Source organism: Trichosurus vulpecula, chromosome 6 (assembly GCF_011100635.1).
Source record: "Trichosurus vulpecula isolate mTriVul1 chromosome 6, mTriVul1.pri, whole genome shotgun sequence".
In the NCBI taxonomy this organism is placed as follows: Eukaryota; Metazoa; Chordata; class Mammalia; order Diprotodontia; family Phalangeridae; genus Trichosurus; species Trichosurus vulpecula.
In genome coordinates this window covers 223,329,051-223,349,514 of record NC_050578.1, presented here as the reverse complement: position 1 = coordinate 223,349,514, position 20,464 = coordinate 223,329,051, and the positions used below count along the sequence as shown (strand labels likewise).

Below are 20,464 nucleotides of genomic sequence, written 5' to 3'. Positions count from 1 at the left end.
TTTATTAAGAAAAGCATGTCAGGATGGGGCGGGGGGTGGCGCAAGAAGGCGATGAGACAAGTGCTTCATAGCAGGGCAGATGAGATCAGACACAAATATTCTTTGAGAAGAATGGATGTGAGTGCCAAGTCCATTCTTAAATGAATACCAATGGAAGGTCCCTCAGAGAGGGGGCACCATTTGTCCCTTTTTATATGAAAAATGAAGACCCAGGAAAGCATCAAGTTACATTTAACCAGCTACAATTCTTGGGCAACTCAATGGCACTGGGCACAGGGTATCTTGCATGGTCTCAAATGGCAATGTAACCTTTCTTGTCAACTACTGGGGAAAATCGCCTCTTATAAAACAATTAGGCCAAACTGGAGGGCAGGGGAACTACACTGTGGTGCTGGGGCCAGAATGAGTTTCTCCTCAAGTGGCATGCTCTGAACAGTGGCAGCCTATGGTGGCTCATCTACTCCTTGTCCTAGGTGGGAATGCTTGGAGTAACCTGCCACCCCTCACCCCCAACCTTCTCAGAGGAAAAGAATACAGTCTTTTGTTTCAGCTTTGACACTACAAGGTAACTCACTGGCCCTCTGGTAAATAAATAAACTGGTGTTCAACAGGCCTAATGCATCCCAGTTTGTGAAGGCAGCCATCTTCAGCCCTTCCTTAGATAAGCTGGGGAACCAGAGGCGGGAGGACCTACTGGGGGTTCAGATCAAGCCTCTTCCTGGGGCCAGTGCTTCCCAAAGGAGAACCATGGGAGTGGACAGGGTTAGACTTCATCATGATCTGGGTATCTTTGAAAACAAGAAACGTTTTATAATTGTCCCAAACAGAAAAACACCACATTTGTTCATTAAGCACAGGAATAGCCTGATGGCTTTTGTCCATAGACTTCCCGCCCACCCCCTCCCTCACAATTATATAATTTCAGGAGATGGGGCAAAGTCTATGGACAAAAGCAGTATGTACACATGTATATATACATATCATATATACACACATATATACATATATGCATATCTACATGTATCTATGTGTGTGAATATGTGTGTATATATATACATATATATTATGTATATATTATCCCACCATTAACTACATGGCACAATGGTTAAAAAGAGTATTTCCTGCCGGTGCCCCAATTCCAAGTGATAGGGAAAAGCCCCATACGTCCTCTTACGATGTGTAAATCATTTTCATCTGCGATATGACAATACCATGAACTAATGGACACAGAAATAAAGAGTCTCATATTATTCAAACTATTCAGTATTGGGGTATGGTGGGGGCAGAGCAGGGGTGGGGCTTTATTAATGAGTCTAATCTTCAGACATCTTTTTTTTCTTTTTTTTTCTTTTTTATGCTTTCCAAATGCTATTCATGCTTTCTGCTATCAAACAGTAACAGGACTATTTCATGCATTCTGCTTGGATTCACAAAGCAAATTGAGTTTCCTACCAGCTATCCTGGAAATTTGGTATTTTCAATGTATCAACTTTCTATATTAAAAAAAAGTCTGTGTCTGTGGACGGTGTCTTCTAAATTCAGTGAGAGCCCAAGTGAGGGGTCTTGCTATCCCAGCTAGAGGTCCAAGCCTGAGCTCTCACGGCTCTCACTCTGATAATTTCAGCATTTGCATGAGGTACAGTGACTTGTCAGCTTTTAATATGGACCAATATACATGGATACAGAACAGAAAAAGTAAATACATAACTTATACTTCACTAATTATTCATGAACCAAAAATAAAATTCTATTTCCTATGTTATATTTACACTTTAAAAAAAATCTAAAATGAGATGGTAGATTCATCAAAAGACTTTGTTTCGAGCCCCGATAAAAGCAAAATGAAGCTATCGCTACGATTGTCCTTTCTTAATTTCCACCGACATTTAGAGCCAAAATTGGCTAATAAATACAATAAATTGCTTATGCGCACCATTGAGATCCAGATACAACCTTCCCGTCTGACCCAATGAATGAATGAGACGTTTACAATCAGATCCTTCCTGAATAGCCTTTCATTTTTGAAGAACGTGGCTAGAAGTGACCGAACCCCAGCGCTGAGGCGGGCGGGGGCTGCGGCTCCAACAAAGTGTTCATACACGCATGGATTTTGCATAAATAAATGAAATAACAAGACATAAAATGACTCAAATCCGGCAACTGCGGGGCAAGCCCACACGAGTCGAAACAGATGACTTTTGTTCATGTATTTTTCGTACAACAGTTTCACATTAGTCAGAAGTGATAAAAAATACCATTTATATCCAGTGCTTATAACACTTACAAAACAACATCTGTGAGTGTGAGTGTGTGTGTGTGTGTGTGTGTGTGTGTGTGTGTGTGTGTTTGTACTACGAGCAAAATCAAGTTTCAGTCCTAAAGAACAGTCCTTTGTTCTCCACCAGCCCAGAATATTATTTTGGCATGGTCATAAAAACAAAACAAAATTAACCAACTACTCTAAATGTTTGCCTTTGTGCAAAATTAATTACAGACGACACAATGCTAGCCATACAGCACTCTACCTAGGCAACAGAACCAAGAAGGAAGGAGCAAGCGGGGTGTTGGGAAATGGGGAACAGGAGGGGGTGGGTAAGAGAAAGAGAACTAAGGAGAGGTGACCAACTGGATAAGTCAGTAAGACCATATAATAAATAGTCCATCTTTAGTAAGAAATTCTCCTCCTCCTCCTCTTCTGAGCAAAAACATATTCAAACGAAGTTCTGATCCCCAACTGATGTTAAGAACACAGCTTGTCTATCAGTACCTATATCAGCTTGTAGAGAGCGCTCACCAGCTAACGGGAGCCTGGACCTCAGGCTCCTCTCAGCTAGACCTGTTTATTGCTATTGGGTATGGCCTTGGGTTTGGAGAAAATAAATACAAAGATCCTCTAGTTGCTTTCAAGTGATGAGATTGGCTCAAGAAATCTGACAGCCCTGTTCCTATGTCCTAGTAATGAGCTTGCGTTTTGTCCCACTGGGGATGAATGAGCCTGAATGAGGCTTTCCAAATGGAGACAGTGGGGAGAAGGAAAAAAGAACCATGCTAATGGAAGGGGATATGGGGTAGGCAGAGAACTGAACTGCTCGACCTAGGAGGGAGCTAGTATCATTGGGAGCCCAGGGGCCCTACAGTTAGGCAGTTAACCTCTTCAGGGATGGGTGCTGCATGTGCATGGTGAATTAAGTTCTGCACATTATCTCCCATTCTATGCACGAATACACACACAGGAGCACATATCGGCATATGGGCTGCATTGCTGCAGAAATGGTGACTTATTTGCGTAGGTGAAGAAGGTGAAGGGGGTAGAAATTCTTCTACCTCTCCATGAGCTCTTGGTTCCTTGGTTCTAAAAGCAGGAACTTCTCACAAGAGAATATGCTCCTTTCCTCCTTTCCTTTTGGTTCCTCCAAAGTTTACATTTCATTCCCCAAATGCATCCTGACTCACTATTTACCTCTCTACTTCCAGCATGGAGGCTGTTGGGCGACTTCTCTCTGTCCTGGGGATTTTATAAACAAACCTGAGCCCCATACAACCACTGGTCTTGCTGGCCAGGACTGGTACCCTCTTCACCCATAGCTCCTACATGGGGCCTACAAGCATGGATGAGTGAGGGGGTTGGCTCCTGGGCTTTCTTGTCTGGCCCTGCTGTTGGAGGGGTCCTGAATCCTGTCTCATCACTCCCAGCTGAGATCAGCTCCCAAGGAATTCAGATCTAGGATGGAAAATCAGAAGGCTGGCCTGCTCAGCTGTAAGGGCCTACACCTGGGCCACAAGTACACAGCCCTATAGCCAGTTACCCACTGTAAAGAAGAAATTTTTGGCTTTAAAAATATTAACTTGAATTATCATTATGTTTAAGAAATGCTTCCAGATGTTCTGGGGACATATAATCCTTGCATACATTTTCATGTCTGTAGCAGGTAATGGAGGACCAAAAAAAAAGGGGGGGAGGGGGTTGGGGAGGTTTAGGGTAGAAAGGTAGAAATAAGGATTGTTAAGTTAATGCCACCAACAATGCTTTTTAAAATAAATAATCATTGGACCCTTGACATTCTGGAATGAATAAATTATTTAAGAGAAAATATGTTTAAGACTGAATGCCAGGGTTAAAGGCAAAGGGGTAATGGGGGTTGTGAGAGGCAGCCTCACATGGGGACAAGCAGCCTTGTTCATAACTGGTGATCGCTCTGTTGTGCAGACATCCCATCACATCACATCATATCATGTCACGTCATGTCATGTCACACACTGATGGCACAGTGAGAGGCAAAAGCAGTTGGGTACATGCACGGTGGCAACCAAGCTCACTCCTTACAATATCCTGTCTCCAGATTCCTGAGTACTTTACCATATTCTGGAAAAGAAAAAAAAAAGGAAAAAAATACAACCTGTGGTTATCCTTTTTTTTTTTTAGATGCCAAAGGATTGTCTAAGACTTTGCAGTGTCTCCCTTAAGACTTTCAAAAAAATTTTTTTTTAAGATTCAAGAGTGATGAAAAAGTTTGGCACATTAGAAGTTCAACTCTACACATGGAAAAATGGAATTCAGAGGCCTTTTTTAAGTGCTCTGCACGCAGCCGCGCTTGCGTGCCCGCAGACATTCTGCTCGCGTTCACAAGATGAAATCTGCAGTTGTTTGCTAACATAATTCAGAATAAAAACACATTCACAACCTGTAGGCCGGCACAGCATACCTGAGTGAGAATGTTTAACCCCATCTAAAAACAGTAACTTAAACCTTTATCAACATCCAAAAGAGAAAAAAAAAAACAAGACCAAAAAAAAATAAGTAAGACTGGTAAGACAGCTATGGATTCAGATAAGTTTTCAAGTCCCGATGTCTCATATTTAATATATGTCTTCACCTAAATAAAAAACAAACAAAAAAACACAAGTTCATGAAAAATCAGGGAAAACTCCATCTGTCTCACACATTATGAAACAATTAAGACCATTCTGCTGATGTAATTGGGGAGCCACAAATGCATGCGGGCTCTTTAAGACTTTTTTTTTTTTGTTCAGGAAAAAAATGAAGAAGGAAAAAAAAAACCCCAGTCTGAGCATTTAGATTCTGCAAACACTCCTCAGTTGGCACTGACGGCTTCGGGACCTTCGTTTTCACTGCTATAGTCTGATTTGGGCTCATCTTCATAGTCGTCGTACATTTCCATGTCGTCCTCCCCGTTAATCATTTCATTCCCGGCCAGGCTTCCGCTGTCCGTCTTCATGCCATAAGTGCTCTGAATGACAGGGAGGCTGGGCTCCGGGCTGGCCGAGGTGCTGGAGCAGTCGGATGTCATCTGAGGAGATGGTGTGGTAGTTGCCATGGTAATAGCACCAGGATACACAACACCCGTTCCTGTGGTGATGGGAATCTGAGGCTGTTGCCTGTATGAAAACAAGATTTAAAAAAATACATGTCCATTTATGTTCTTGGTGAGCAGCAGATACACTGCTTCTACATATTTACCAACATGGGTAACAGGGGTGGTAAGCTGAGCTTCGTTTTCCAACCATGTGTGAAGCATGATGTGATAACTAGGGTTTTGGCATTCATTAGCTTGGGACTCAGTTTCCTCATCTATAAAATATGGATAATAATCCTTATGCTCCCTCCACCCTCTCACCAAATTATTGGGGGAAAAAATAGAAATTCCAAGGCTGAAAATGGACTGGAAGTTTCCTAAAGTTTCTATTCTTTCCCTAATCGTGAAACCAGCACATAACTTGGCATCGGTGGCTGCTGAGGGTCCCTGGAGCTGGGGGAGCAGTTCAGCTTCAGAAAGCCTTGGCAGCTTTGCCTCTTCGAAGTTGGGTCAGAATTTGAAAAGGCTCCAGGGCTCTTATTCTCCTCTACAAAGTGACTCATTGCCTTCTGCAAGCCTGCAGAGTCTTTCTGAAGAGAAACTGATGCACGGCCACCGACTAAACAGCTTCATGGCCTCCTCAAGTTCTAGCTTCGCTTACAGGAGAAGGGCAGTCTTGGCTCCCTGCTGGGGCATGTGATCACTCCAATTTCTCAGCTGAGTCCACAGGTATTTTAACTGCGACTTAAGAAACAAGAAACTACTCCAGAGACAGAGAGAGTGGCCACGCTTCACTGACCTGAGACACTTTAGGTTTCCTTATTAATGCATAACACAGGAGCCCGATAAATGAAGCTATCCTAAAATGATATGGCCATCTCAATGGGAACAAGCCCAGAAATAATAGACTTGGTATAGTTGTTAGAATGCTAGACTTGGGAGTTATGGAGACCTGGGTTTGAATCCCACAAACAAAACTTACAATCTGTATGACCTTGGGCAAGTCACTTAATTCTCAGACTCAGTTTCCTGATCTGTAAAATGAGAGTTGGACGAGATGGACTCTCAATGTACATTCCTAATGACCTGTACTTGCCAAAGCAGCTCCCATGTCTTCCAATGTATTTTAGTTATTTACACAAAGAAAAAGAGACAAGGCCAATCTACATGTAATTTTGACTACTGCAGAATAGATGCTCTGCTCCTGCTCACACATTCCCCCTTCCCAACTCCCACCCACCTCAACTCATTAGCTTTGTTTTGGGGATCTAATACACACACACACATATAATAGAATAACATAACAAGATATTATATATATATAGATATATATGTATGTAATAGAAAATCACAATGGGACAGATACTTCACCACATCCACCCAGATTGGGACATGTGATAAAGCCACAAGATCCCTCAACCCCTTCCTATAGGGTACGGAGTGTACCAAATCAGTCCCTTTGACCTGCAGTCACATGGCAGTCTGTAGGAGGCAGACAATAGAGAAGTCTCAAGGTCTAATTAAGAATATCTCATAAAATGTGGGTTTTCCTCTCAGAGACACTGACACTACATCAGTAAACTTGGAACTGCTGCTGTTTGGGGCAAATGAGCACAAATTAGATTTCACGCTCACCTGCCCAAGGCAGCGAAGGCCTCATTAGATTTGACTGAATTCTGATGATGGCTTCAAAAGTATTTTTGACTTATTCATGCAATGAGTGAATTCAGTGAATTTCTGATGATATTAATTTTCCGATGATATTAGCCCATTTTACAGGAGCTCACACTACGATGATCAGGAAGCTGTGATCTGGATATAGTCTCCTGTACTCATAACATCAAGGCCAAATCAAGGTTTGCTGCCCATAAAGGATGGGCAGATAAGCTCATAGTCTTCAGAAATATCAACGAACATGTTATCAGCTCTAATAATATAGGGTTGAGTTTTGCTTACTAGGCTATATGTTTTATGAGGATTTGTTTTGTTTTTTTTTTCTGATTTTTGTTCTCTCCCAACACCCAGTATACAGTAGGCATTTAGACCATTTGCCATTGGCTCTCTCTTCTAAATACCCCCTTCCCTCGAGAACATCCTTCATTCTCTCTCTCTTCGTTTGTTCCAGTCCCTGATGAAGAGGTGACCATTCTCCTCACCAAGATCAACCCCTCTATGTGTACCCTTGATCCCATTCCTTCTAATTTTTCCTAGCAGATTGTCCCCAGTATAACCTCTCTCAACCTTCAGTCTTTACCTAATTTACCTACTGGTTCTTCTCCACTGCCTACAAGTATAACCGAGTCTCCCCCATCCTGAAAAACTCCCTCTCTAGACCTGACCATCCCCTCAAGCTATTACACTCTACCTCTCCTTCCTTTCAAGATTAAATTCCTAAAGTGCAGAGGGGTGGAACTGTCTTCCTCCCCACCTACCCCCAGCCCCATCATTTCAATTCCATTCCTCTCCTTCTCAATTGTTTGCAATCTGGTTTCTGACCTCATTGTTAAACTGAAACTGATCTCTCCAAAGTCACCAGTGACCTCTAATGACCTTTTCCTCAATCTTCATCCTTCTCATCCTCTCAGGCTGCACCTGACATGATCGATCATTCTCTGCTCCTGGATATTCTCTCCTCTTGGTTGCTTAGTTCGTTTTGTGACACATCTCTTAGTGGACAGGGATTGTTGGATTTTTTACCTCACCAGTTCCCAGACACAGTAGGTACTTAATAAGTGCTTTGTTGATAGATTAAAAAAATATCCCTTGAACTAACTGACACATATTTTAGTACTACAAAGATCTATAATTTTATCAGTGTAACCTTCCACCAATGCAGATCAAGAAACCCCTCTGCTCCATAATAAACATAATAAACTCTTTTACAAGTTGTTGTAGCCAAAAAAAAGGTCATTCCTTGGTGGTCAACCCTCTGCTGCCAATCTCTCCTGACTTAGCTAGGCTGGTCCTCACATGGCAGACACTCAGAATGTTTGTTGTAGGGCACACAATTAAAGCCTTCCCAGCTTGTCCTTGCCAGGGCTTGGGTTCCATTGGCAGGGCCTCTGAGAACCCAAGGGCACTTCCACAGGACAGGACAGCACTGGAGGAGGATTTGAGAAGAGATCGGACATTAACAAACATTTGTGTTTTTATCTATTTTTCAGAATCTGAGAACAGCAGATGACTTGAGACTCAATGATCAATTTAAATCTGATCCAACTGACCAAAATACTCAACCTCAACATCAGAGCAATAGAAAAATATGATGTGAAATGGATTCAAACTTATGGAGATTTTCTCTGTTTGATAATATTTGGTTATTAAGTTGGCAGTGAAGAGGAGAAGCAAAAAAAATTATATATTATATATATGTACATACATATATATGTGTGTATATAATACATATATACATATATAAATATATATACCATCTGTTCATCTCACTCACTGGCACAAGAGATACACATAAAACATATCTAGAAATCCACTGCTGAATTACATGGAGCTCAATGGAACTGGTCCCTTGCAATTCAAAAATCCTGTGATCTCAATGATTAAAAAAAATCAGAAGATCATATTCCCAGACATGCAAATTAGAATGGCCTCACTCTGGCAGTGTTTTGATATTTACTTCAGGGGCCAAATGCTGTTAGAACTCATTGCCAAGAAGGGGGAAGATTTGCTGGAGAAAGGAACAAAGACGTGAAGGACCATAGTAGGTACCGAAGTTGTATTCTAAGAGTCAAAATCCCCTATTTGGTCAAGATATATCACAAAGACAAAGCTGGGAGACAAGAATAGTAAGGTTTTGGAGTCAGTGTTGTGGAAGTAAAACATAATGGGAGGGGGACAGCTAACGGGCACAGTGGATAGAGCAATGAGCCCTGAAGTCAGGAAGGCCTGGGTCAAAATTCAGCCTCAGACTCTTACTAGCTGTGTGACCCTGGGCAGGTCACTTAACCCTGAATGCCTCCAAAAAAAATAGCCTAATGGACTGAGAGAGTCAGGAAACCTGACTTCAAATCCTGCCACCAACTTCCCTTCAGTGGGTGTGTTTCCTCCTGTAAACTGAAGAAATCATAACTTGCCTCTAGTCACACACCTAGGAAATGGAGATCAGAGATTTGAATACAGGTCTACATATCACTTTAATCACTCTCTGCCTCAGTTTCCTTATCTGTACTATTGGGATGATAATATTTGTAGCTACTCTCCAAAGTTTTTGTGAGTAAAGTATATTGTAAATCCTAAAGGACTACTAAAATTAGAACGATTATCCCAGGATCTGCGATTTTACATATGAAAGTAATATCCCATATACACACGTCTCAGTAAATGGTCTTCATGAGCTGCTTTGACAAAAATCAAAACAAAAAAGGAAAACACAGAACAACCCCCACCTATGCCATAGCTTTGACCCACTTGGCTCAATTGACTCTTGGGCAGCAGACAATCTATGACCAAGAGCACAGCTAAAACCTTCCAAACTTAGTAGGATGTGTTTGTGCTCTAAGGGCGTAACCTTTGAAAATACAGGGTCACCTCCAGGATCAGGCAACAGAAAATGACATTAATAGAGTTAGTATTGCTAAAGGCCACCTATTCTGGAGCCAAAGAAATGAAAGCTAGCATCATGGGGGAAGGCCCCAGGACTGATGGCATTCTCTGGCCTTTTTCATTGTAGGCGAACCATCTGTTATCCAGATGGGGAGCCCTAGTGAGCATATTCCAGGACTTGTAGGGAAAACAGAGCTTGGGGCCCATGTGCAAACATCAGGGAGAAGACCAAAATTGTCCTGGGAAATCCCTTTTACCTACATGTCCTCCCCTTTGTTTATAAAAGAAATAGAGCTGAAAAACCTCCTGTGAACTGAGATGCCCAAGGAGGCAGGCAAGGAGCACAGAAGGTTGGTCACTGACCCGAGAAGTTCCTTTAAAGTCAGTCAGTCCCTGGGAATTAAAACCATGACCCATTTCTGCAGGGACAAGGGAGACAGACAGCCTGGTGTGGCCTGGGTAAATCTAGGTTGTCATTTGAGGATTAGTAATGCCTCTGAGAAAGGGACTCCCCCTTCTTCCCTTTCTGAACGGCTCATCCTTGGTGCCTGGTGGGAAGTCAATCCTATTGCCTTAAAGCATCTCCCACCTGACAAGCAGAAGGCATCTTCCCTCTCGTCGTCCCAGGAAAACGTATTTAAGACGATCCAAGTCTACGTCCACAGTGACAGCATGGTGTAGCAGGAAAGAACATTGGGTATATAATAAGAAGGCCCGAGTTTAAAGCCGGGCTCCTGGATTCGCTATCTAACCTGGTCTAAGCTGTTTCACCACTCTGAGCTACAGTCATCTCATCAGGCAAAGGGGCACAGGAAACCTAGGAACCATTCATCCCTGGAGGTACTCCTTTGTAAATGAACGCTTAAAGCGGACTTCTACTAGAGTCTAAATTTTTCGAGGGCAGACCCCACGCCTGAGGTTTCTTTGTACCTCTTGCAGGACACAGTCCTGTGCCCAAGACTGTGTGATGTAATTGAAAAGCACTACCTGTGATGTCAGAAAACCTGGATCCAAGTACTAGATGCACTGTTAACTCACAGGGTGAAGCAGTTCAGGTCACTTGACCTTTCTCGGCTTCAGTGGCCCATTCAATAAGAGAGCGGGGGCTTTGTGAGGCTCAAGTGTGATAAAAGTTAGAGCTATAATACTTAGCATTTACATAGCATTTTGAGGCTTACAAAGCACTTTAGACATCTCATTTTACCCTCAAAACAACCCTAGAAGCTAGGCACTATTATTACCTCCATTTTACAGATGAAGAAACTGAGGCAGGAAGAGGTTAAGTGACTCACCCAGAGTCACTCAAGTAGTGTTTAAAGTTACATTTGAACTCAGGTCTTCCTAATTCTAGGCCCAGCGCTCTGTGCACTATGGTGCCACCTAGCAGCCACTAATGATATAATGCCAACTAAAGGCTTTTATAAATAACCCTAATATTATTATTCTCAGTATTATCACTGATAACTCGCTATACTGTGGACCCTTTCTTCAGGAAGGGAGTCAGAAAGAGCTGGGGCAGGGAAAGTCCCAGATCTAACAGAAACACCACCAATATTGGAAATAATTCAGAATTAGCTGACTTTGAAGTCGGTTGATCGACTAGTTAGAATAAAGTTAAAAAAAATTAACAGCAAATTAGTGGACGGGATAAAGAGAAGACACCGCACGCAGCTACAACAGCTCTGACTTGACCTATTTACACAAGCTGTGGACTGAAAAATGGGACATTGATGAATAGAATGTTAGGAGCCCGACTGTTTTCCCATTTGGGGGATACTCTCACTATAACCTAATAATAAGCTGGCTTATAGCTGTTTGAAATGGAGAGGGCAGCAGGGCGGGGAGGGGAGGGGAGAGGAAGGGGGAATCCTATGAACTCTGGCTTTCCCACTTTGGTTCCTGCTAGAATAACAGGTCTTAGGCAATAGGGTCCGGGGCCTTCTCTGACTGGATCATATAGACTGAGAGCCTTGAGGCCATCTAATCCACCTTCCTCATTTTACAGATAAGGACACTGAGTCTGGGAGAGGTTAGGTGACATGCCCGGGGTCAAACGCCTAGAAAGTACCTGAGGCAGAATTTGGATCCAGCCCTTCAGACTCTGGAGCCAGGCAGTTTTCTATTCTTAAAAGGGCAAGCAAACAAAGCCTAATTCAAAACTGGCTTGTCCTTCAAAAAGGAGGGACCCTCAGACATGGCATGGAGCTTTTAAAGCCTACAACCAACCCGCAGGAGGAAGGAAATAGGAATAAAATCCACCAAGAAAGAGCCCAACATGTGACCTGAGTAATGAAGTGTCGTAGTGAGGAAAAGGAATCCTGGATTTGGAGTCAGAACCTGAGTCCAAATACTGGCTTTGCCACTTGTATGACTTTGGACAGGTCACTTCACCATTCTGGACTTCAGTTTCCTCATTTGTAAAATAAGAGGCTGCATTAAATGGCTTATAATGTCCTTTCAACTTAAGAGCCATGATCTAGACCAGTAGATTCTAAATCAGAATAGGGCTTCCTCTCCTTTCTCTGTCTCTTTCTCTGTCTCTGTCTCTCTCTCTCTGTGTCTCTCTCTCTCTGTCTCTCTCTCTGTGTCTCTGTCTCTGTCTCTCTATCTATGTCTCTGTCTCTCTCTCTGTCTCTCTCTCACTATGTCTCTGTCTCTTGTTCCCTCTCTTCCCCCTCTTTGTCTCCCTCCCTCTCTCTCTCTCCCTTCTTTTTTTTTCTCTTTCTTTCCCCCCTTTTCTTTCTCCCCCTTCCCAACTCCTTCTTGGCAGTATATGCTGCTCTTTTTCCTCCTTCTCTCCTTCTTCCTCAAGGACAGAACAGCAGTCAGTCTGCAGAACAGTTTTCTCTTCAGGGAGCTCTCCCAGGAGAGCCAAGTGTCAGCCCTTCCCTTGCCCTTCAGGCCCTTCCTAATGAACAAAGGAGTGAGAAGCCATCTCCTTCTTTCTCTCTGCTAGGAGATCATGGGGTCTCATGTCAAAGCAAGCTCAACTGAGACCAGGAGAGGTGCATCCAATTCACCAAAATGCCTATGACAGTTACAAATTATGAGATTAACACATAGACACCATTTTGACAAATTTGTAAATTTGTTAATAAGCTATAAATTTCCTCAAAAGGTTTTGTTTTTCTTTGTTTCTTCTCCAAAATGGCAGGGGAGAGAGGAGGTGAAAGGAAGAGAAGACAGATTTTTTTTTCATTAAAAAGTACAATTAAACTTTTTGAAAAGTCCATGTGCTTACTAGTTCTCATTAAATATGAATTCAACCTACCAAGTATACTACTGCCTTTTGCTTTAGAAGAGTCTCTGGAATAAGGCAGCACTGTCTTTTATCAGATTTGAAAGAGGAATTGAAGGAGTATCTCTGACATATTTGGTGAGGGAAAATGGATATTACTCTGTAAAAGAGTAAAGACACAGACGATCTCCTTTGAGTAAGGAAATGTAACCAGTGTAGAACAAATGGCAAAATGAGGAGGCCAAAAGTGCCCCGGAATCTCAGCTAGCAAACACTTGATCTCCATGCCAAGCAGAAAGGTGTGTTAGCCAAAGGCAATGCAGGTTAGACCATGAGCCCATTTGTTGAACCTTTTTTGTGGAGGCTGGAAGGTATTACTAGTATATCACCTCACAAAAGCAAAGAAGAGGGGAAGAAACCTGCAGAAAACTTTCTGTTAGGGTTCAGCTACACCAGATAACCCAAAGAGCGTGAAATTGGAAGGATAACAAATAGATGTGGAATGGAGCACATCTGCCAGTGTTTCTATATCAACCTGTACTCATCATTGATGTCAACAGAACTACCACACTTGTACTATAAGACCTTATTCTCTGTTGTGCTATGCAAGGAATTGGAAATAGCACTTAAAAATAAAACAAGAAAAAGCAGCTAGTCCTTACCGATCACAAACAGAAGAAATGCTTTCTGGAGACTAGATCATTTTAAAGGCATTCAGAAATTTTCAAGATAACTTTAAGAAAGGGAAGATTTCAAAAGAATGTAAAGTACCATAAATAATATTATTGCCAAAAAAAATAAAAAGGGGGACTGAGAAGACAATACCAACTCCGGAACCATATGCCTACTTTTATATCTCTATAATATCTTTATGAGATTGGTCTTTGTATGTATTAAATGTATCTTTGATGAACATATGGTGAGGGACACAGGCAAGATTTCAGACAATTCTTTCGAGCAGACCACATCTGCACTGCCACAAAATTTTAATCTTCCGTTTGTGGATCACAAAATAGCATTTGACTGCAGTGAGTAAAACATAGCCCTAAGTTATCCTTCCCAACAAAGTGGCTCCCATACATATGTTAATAGCATGCAAGTTTCCTTGGCAATTGTTATTGAAGAGAACCTTCTTCAAGGATCCCAGATTTTCCTTATTCAGCAAGTTATGATATGGGAAAATATGCTTGTCAAAGATTTCTGCTTCTGTCACAAGGATATCCTGTGCACGCTCCAAACAGGAGAGGAATTCCCTTTGGATGGGGATGTCTCCAGATGTACCTGTTTGCAGATGACATTGTGAAGAGCCAAGGAATACTCGCCTTTGAGGAGCCACTTGTTTTGTCATTTCAGTCGTTTCTGACTCTTCGTGACCCCATTTGGGGTTTTCTTGGCAAAGATACAGTTTGTCATTTCCTACTCCTGCTTATTTTACAGATGAGGAAACTGAGACAAACAGGGGTAAGTGACTTGTCCAGGGTCACATAGCTAGTAAGAATGTGAGATCAGATTTGAAGTCAGGAAGATGAGTGTTCCTGACTCCAAGCCCAAAGCCCAAAGCTCTATCCACTGCACCATCAGCTGCTCTTCTCAAGGAGCTACACACCCACTCAAGAGAGATGAGCAGAATAATTCATATATGGAAACCAAAAAAACAAACAGATGAGGACTACATGTTGTCCACACTATGGCATGTAATTAGATGGGCTATCATTGAGCTAGGAATGACTATACCTAGGGCAAGTACTATAGTTGGACAATGAGTTGGATCTGCATTGGAATAGGACCAAAGTGAGTTGGACAGCATTTGGGAAATGATGCAGCACTTTCAGTGTTTTTAAGTTGTTCTCTGCTGCCAAAGCTCATTTTTTTATCACAATATTCTCCTACTGATATATTATAGCTGTGACTCATGCTAGATCATTAGAGATATTATGATCTCCAAAGAATCAGAATTGCAAGGGATCTAAAGAACAATGGAATGACACATGGTAGATGTACGTGAGCTGCACCGATGATGATGACCCACATTCCAGAAGTGGAGTCAGGATGATTACTGAGCTTATCAGTGATCTGAAAAGAAGTGAGCTGCCCAAGGAACAAAAGCAAGGGATTACAGATGGTCTGCCCAAGAGTTGCAGTGGCATGTACAAAATACTCAGAGATCCAGAGAAAGGAAGCCAGTGTCAAGCAAGGTCTTCCATAAAGGACTTATGGATAAGAATAATACTGGATAGGAAGGTGTGGATGGATCCATCATAGAAGGAATACCCACACTGATGAAAGCACAGATCCACTGAAGTATTCATTAGCTAATATGGATCCATTGATGGCTATCAAGGAGGGCAGCATAAGGCTGAGAGACATTGTGACTTGTCTAAGGCCCAACAGATATTTAGCAAATCCAGCATTTGAATCCAGGTTCTTTGACCCCAGATGCAGGACTCTTTTCACTGCTTACAATGACTAGACAATTTGTGAAAGCCCTCATGCCTCTGAAATTCTAAAAGAGCATGGATCTGATGATCCTGATATCTTTACCAGCACAAAGAAGGCCATGAAAAGTAAGGAACCAGAGCCACTTCCACCCTAGGAAAAAGCAATAGAGAGAGACAGTGAACAGTATACAAGATCTATGTGTGATGTGCATCAATGAAATAGGTACTCTATACTAATGATGTTAGGGATCTTTTGAAAGTATCTAAGACTATAACACTACACTAAATATTGTGCATGTCAGACAGTGCAAGCAAAGTGCTTCACGAACCTAAAAGAATTACACAGAAATATCAGATCTTATCATCGCCATCACCACCATCTACGATAAGTCATCATGTCGCGTATTGCCATCTGTCCTTTCCCACAAGATCAAAAGCCCTGGATCAACTTTTGTTGTTTATCATCTCTGTCTCCCATTGAGTCTTGTACAGGGTTGGGTCCATAGTAGGTGACACAAAAATACTTTCTGGTTGAGCAAATGATCGATTGATTGACTGACTGACTGAAAAATGTTTCCAGCAAGCCCTAGTTGGGACATGAGGCTCAGCCTATCAGGAATTACTTTCCTAAAATGTTATTTTCCAGGTCAGTTGGCAAGGCTGCAATCCGAATTTCAGATTTCATAAATGGGGGATAGGTGGCAGGTAGCAGACCTTCAAAATCAGGAAGGAACAAATCAAAATCAAAGTGTGTGCTGCTTCTGAGAAGCAGACATCTGCAGAGATGAGCAAGAATGCTTTACCTGCAGCAGAAGCAATTGGGAAGGACCCTGATGGGGGCCAAGTTCTACAGCCGTTTCCAGATCATTAGCATTTTCCTAGAGAGCTGTCTAGCTTTGGCCTGCAGCAAAAAGAGCTGTCTGTGTATTTAGACAGGCAGATGCCTAGAATTTGCTGACCCTTCCAGAGACTCTTCCATATAGGGTCAAGAAACAAATGTAGCCTAGTTCTCTACATCAGGAGATTGTGCCACACCTCTGAAATCACCACTGTAGAGAAGACCTGAATAAAAGTCATCTTTCAAAATTCTCCCTCCCAGATCTAACTTCAGCACTTGAGACAGGAGGATAATGTGGTAATAAAGAGTTATTCAGAACGGTGGTCAAGGATATGTTTCAGACATGTATGCTGTGGTTAGAAACACCTTAAAGGCTCCTTTCAGTGCCTTTAGGAGTAAGACACAAAGTGCCAAGTGTTCAAATCACTTACGCATAAGGAGAATACAATTTTTTTTTATTTCATATAAATTATAAATGTGAAAAGTACTGAATGGAATTCTATTTCTTTTTAAGGACCAGTTACAAGGCTGGGACTTTAGTCAACAAAAGCATGGGAAACCATATATCTTATGGTTTTTACATCATTCCCTTAGAACCAACATGAAGCCTGCAAGAACTCTCAGAGGCCATCTAGACCAGGGCTCCAAGGGATCCATGGATAGATTTCAGGGGATCTGTGAACTTAGATTAAAAAATAATTACATCTTTATTTTTACTAACTGTAATTTAGCATTTACTTTTTTATTTAAAAACTTTGTTATTTAAAAATTATTTTAAAGGATTTAAAATTTATTTAAATAGCTTAAAAATTATTCTAAGAAGGGGTCTCCCCAGACTACCAAAGGTTATATGGGTTTTTCCAGATAACTCAAGAGGTATGAGGGCTTCCCTTAGATTGGCCAAGAGGTCCATGACAGCAAAGGTTATAACCTGCTAGTCTAGAAGGCCTTCTTTCATTTTACAAAGAAAGAAATGGAAGCCCAGGAAAAGGTAGTACTTTGTTCTTGGCCACTCAGTGAAGCAGGATGCAACCCTAGACCTCTTACATCTCAGTTCCATAAATCTAAGGCTGATCCAAGGCTGTTCAACAAGGCATTCTACACACTGAAATTACTAAAGAAAAGTTTGAAGTTAGCAGAATATTTCAAATTTACCAAATCATGAGGGTGGGGAGAAGAGGCTCTTAGAGGTGTATAAATCCCCCAAAACACAATTTCATTTATTATTAAGTGGTGCTTTCTTCAGGAGGATCATAAATTCAGATGCGTCCACTCCCCAATCTCATATACCACTTTACCTGACTCTCTCCTTCCCATCTAATATTTACATTCTCTTGTACTTTTGTGGCTTAGTTATTCGTTTCTATCCCTTACATTGATCTTACTCTTATATCACACCTCTTTGTGTATTTATCCTTTCCCTCCCCCGCCCCCAACCCGATTGAGATTATAAATTCCTCGAAAGGGGGGCTTGAGCCAGTATCTACCTTTGCTTCCCTCTCCCTAGCCCAATGCCTCACATATAGCAGGCAATTAATAAAACACTTATTGAAATGAATTGAATTGAACTGAACTGTACCACTGGAGGAAGGGAATTCCATCCAGGATATGGTCTGACTCAAGTTATTAATAAGTTCACCTAATAGGAGTTATTTTTCTAAACTATTCTCAAAAGGTTAAGGGGAGTTACTGAAAAGAGGAACCTCTAAGCAATTAGTTATTTGAATGGTTAGGACAAGACATGCTAGTGTTTGCCTTTTCTATGTAATTTTTATTAGCATGAAAGTTATGCAAGTCTTCCCAACTAGCAGCTATAAATATTGATCCTGCCCCCTATCCCATCAAGAAGTCAATAGCAATCTTTGAATTTCATGTTTGTTTTTTCTTCTACTCTACTTGTAACAACCTCGCATCTAAGGAAGGTCAATTTCAAAAGATTAACCTAGGGAAGTTAATAATCTATCAAGCACAACCACTTACAAGAAGAAAAGAAATTGGAAACAGAAATCCTGCATAGTGACTGTGGATTTAAATGGCAAGCCAACCTCAGAAAGGGATGACGACTCAGCCAAAATCAGGAAATGGCCAACGGAATGGGAAGCACAGACACTGGCCCCTCTGTGGGAATCTATCAGCACAGTCCAACTGACTTATACAGGTGTCTATTCTACCAGCTCTAAAATGACCTTTCCTAGAGGGAGTATTCCAGGTAGTCAAGAATGGTGTGACTGTGTTCTAAGGTCTCTCCCTATTTCCTGCTCAAATCAAGACCTTGGGTTAACCCCAGGTTCTTGGGTTCTCTGTCCACGATGATCGGGACAAATCCAGGACTAATTCAGAGTTAATCTATAAGACACAGTTTCACTTCATGGGAAAATGAGGCAGAAACAAACACCATCTTGTAGGAAAAGCCCTGGATGTGGAGTTCAAAGAATTGGGTTTGAATCTTAACTTTACCAGTTGTTGATCCTGGGTAAGCTGCTTTGCCTCTAAGACTCAGTTTCCCCTTCTAAAAAAAGGACTCAAAAAGGACTTCACCCCATGATGCCTATAGTCATGCACACAGTAATAGGCCTACTGAACTTGGGCTTTCAATTGACTTTTTGAGTTTAGAAGCGGGGATGTTTTAAAATATTATATTTCGGGGTTTTGTCTTGCCACACCTGTAGTCCCTGCTATTGAGGGGTAGGAGTATGGTAGCAGCTGGTGGATCGCTCAAGCTCAGGAGTTCTGAACTACAATAAGGCTAAAAGCCATTGAGGGTTCTCACTAAGTCTGACCCCAAGGAGTGTGGAACCACCAGGTTGCCTAAGAAGAAGAAAACTGGCCCAGGTTGCACATGGAAGCAGTCAAAGCTTTCCTGCTATTAACAGTTGTGTTGAGCCTATGAGTGGCTAATGCATTTCCAACATGAGCAAGTTAGGGAAGCCTAGTCTGAAAACAAACAAGCAAAAACCTCATTTTTTTTTCCTTAAGATAGTATGTGTGTTGGGGATTTGGCAGGGGGCGGGGTGGAGGGAGTCAGACAAACCCCTCCAATGCCTTCCTGCTGTGGTTGTCAGAAATACCTCTTAATTTATCTTAATGAAACAACTACAGCGCAACTTCCTCACCATGCTGGTGTCCAGGACCAGTTTTATTGGAGGTTGTCCCTGCTGTGATGAGAGATACCCTGACCCAGAAGAAACAATCTGCCCCACAGCACAATTACATCTACTATATCCTCCCCAAGGCAGCTACCCTCCCTTTTCCTTGTTTCTGTAAAATGGTAATAAATAGCAGCTCCTACTTACCAGGATTGCTGTGAAGACCAAGCTAGATAGGAAGCAGAAAGCCCACTGCAAACCTTAAAGCATTCCATAAAGGCGGGCCAGTATCATTATTATTACTAGGGATATTTTCGTACAAACATGATATTTTACAACACCCTTCCTTTCATTTTTCTCTTCTCACCCAGGGCTGAGCCATAAACTCTCCCAAACCATTTTCAAGTCATCTGCTCGGATGTAAACTCTCCACCGTCCCACTTCTGTACATGACTCTGAAGTCAATTTGCTGTTCCCTGGATTACGTTTCTTACTGTTCTTATAAACAGAAAAACAGCTCCCCATTTCTTCCCCTGGGGTATCTCTTTTCTCACTGCACATTTAAGTTCGGTCTGCTCCTTCCTGTGACACAGCCCTGTGATTCGATTCTGCCCAGGGTTAGCAGATGAACGGGACTCCTCTTGTTGGCTATTCCTGCTCCCAGCCCTCTCCCAAGGGCTTCCCCCAGTCAAAGATCAGTGCTTCTGAGGCTGCTGCTTCAAGCTTTAGCCACACTGTCTGTCCTCCTGTCCCTTCACCCTCTGCTAGACCTCCCTGGGGAAGAGAGACCTTGCGCCCCTTCGATCGAGGGCAGCTAGCCATTCAGTTCCATGACTGCGGTTACCGGGGGGCCATCGGTAAACAGCTTCTCCCGGTGCAGACAGTAAGTCAGCCAAGTCAAAATTTATACCAGAAATCTATTACCTAATTCTTAAACAGAATGACATAAAATCGTACTCCCAGATATCAAAAACATGTCTAGTTCCTGATTT

General features: G+C 42.0%; 1 protein-coding gene across 9 annotated transcripts in view; it reads right to left on the bottom strand.

The window, feature by feature from the left end:
- Positions 1-1,066: 1,066 nt before the first annotated feature.
- Positions 1,067-20,464, bottom strand: part of SOX6 (SRY-box transcription factor 6) — a 550,764-nt gene continuing 531,366 nt past the window's right edge. For all 9 annotated transcript variants that reach the window (XM_036763144.1, XM_036763143.1, XM_036763146.1 and 6 more), the window contains one exon: positions 1,067-5,397. In XM_036763144.1, coding sequence (XP_036619039.1) covers positions 5,094-5,397 — 304 coding nt within the window. In that variant the 3' untranslated portion in view covers positions 1,067-5,093. The remainder of the gene's footprint in view (positions 5,398-20,464) is intronic.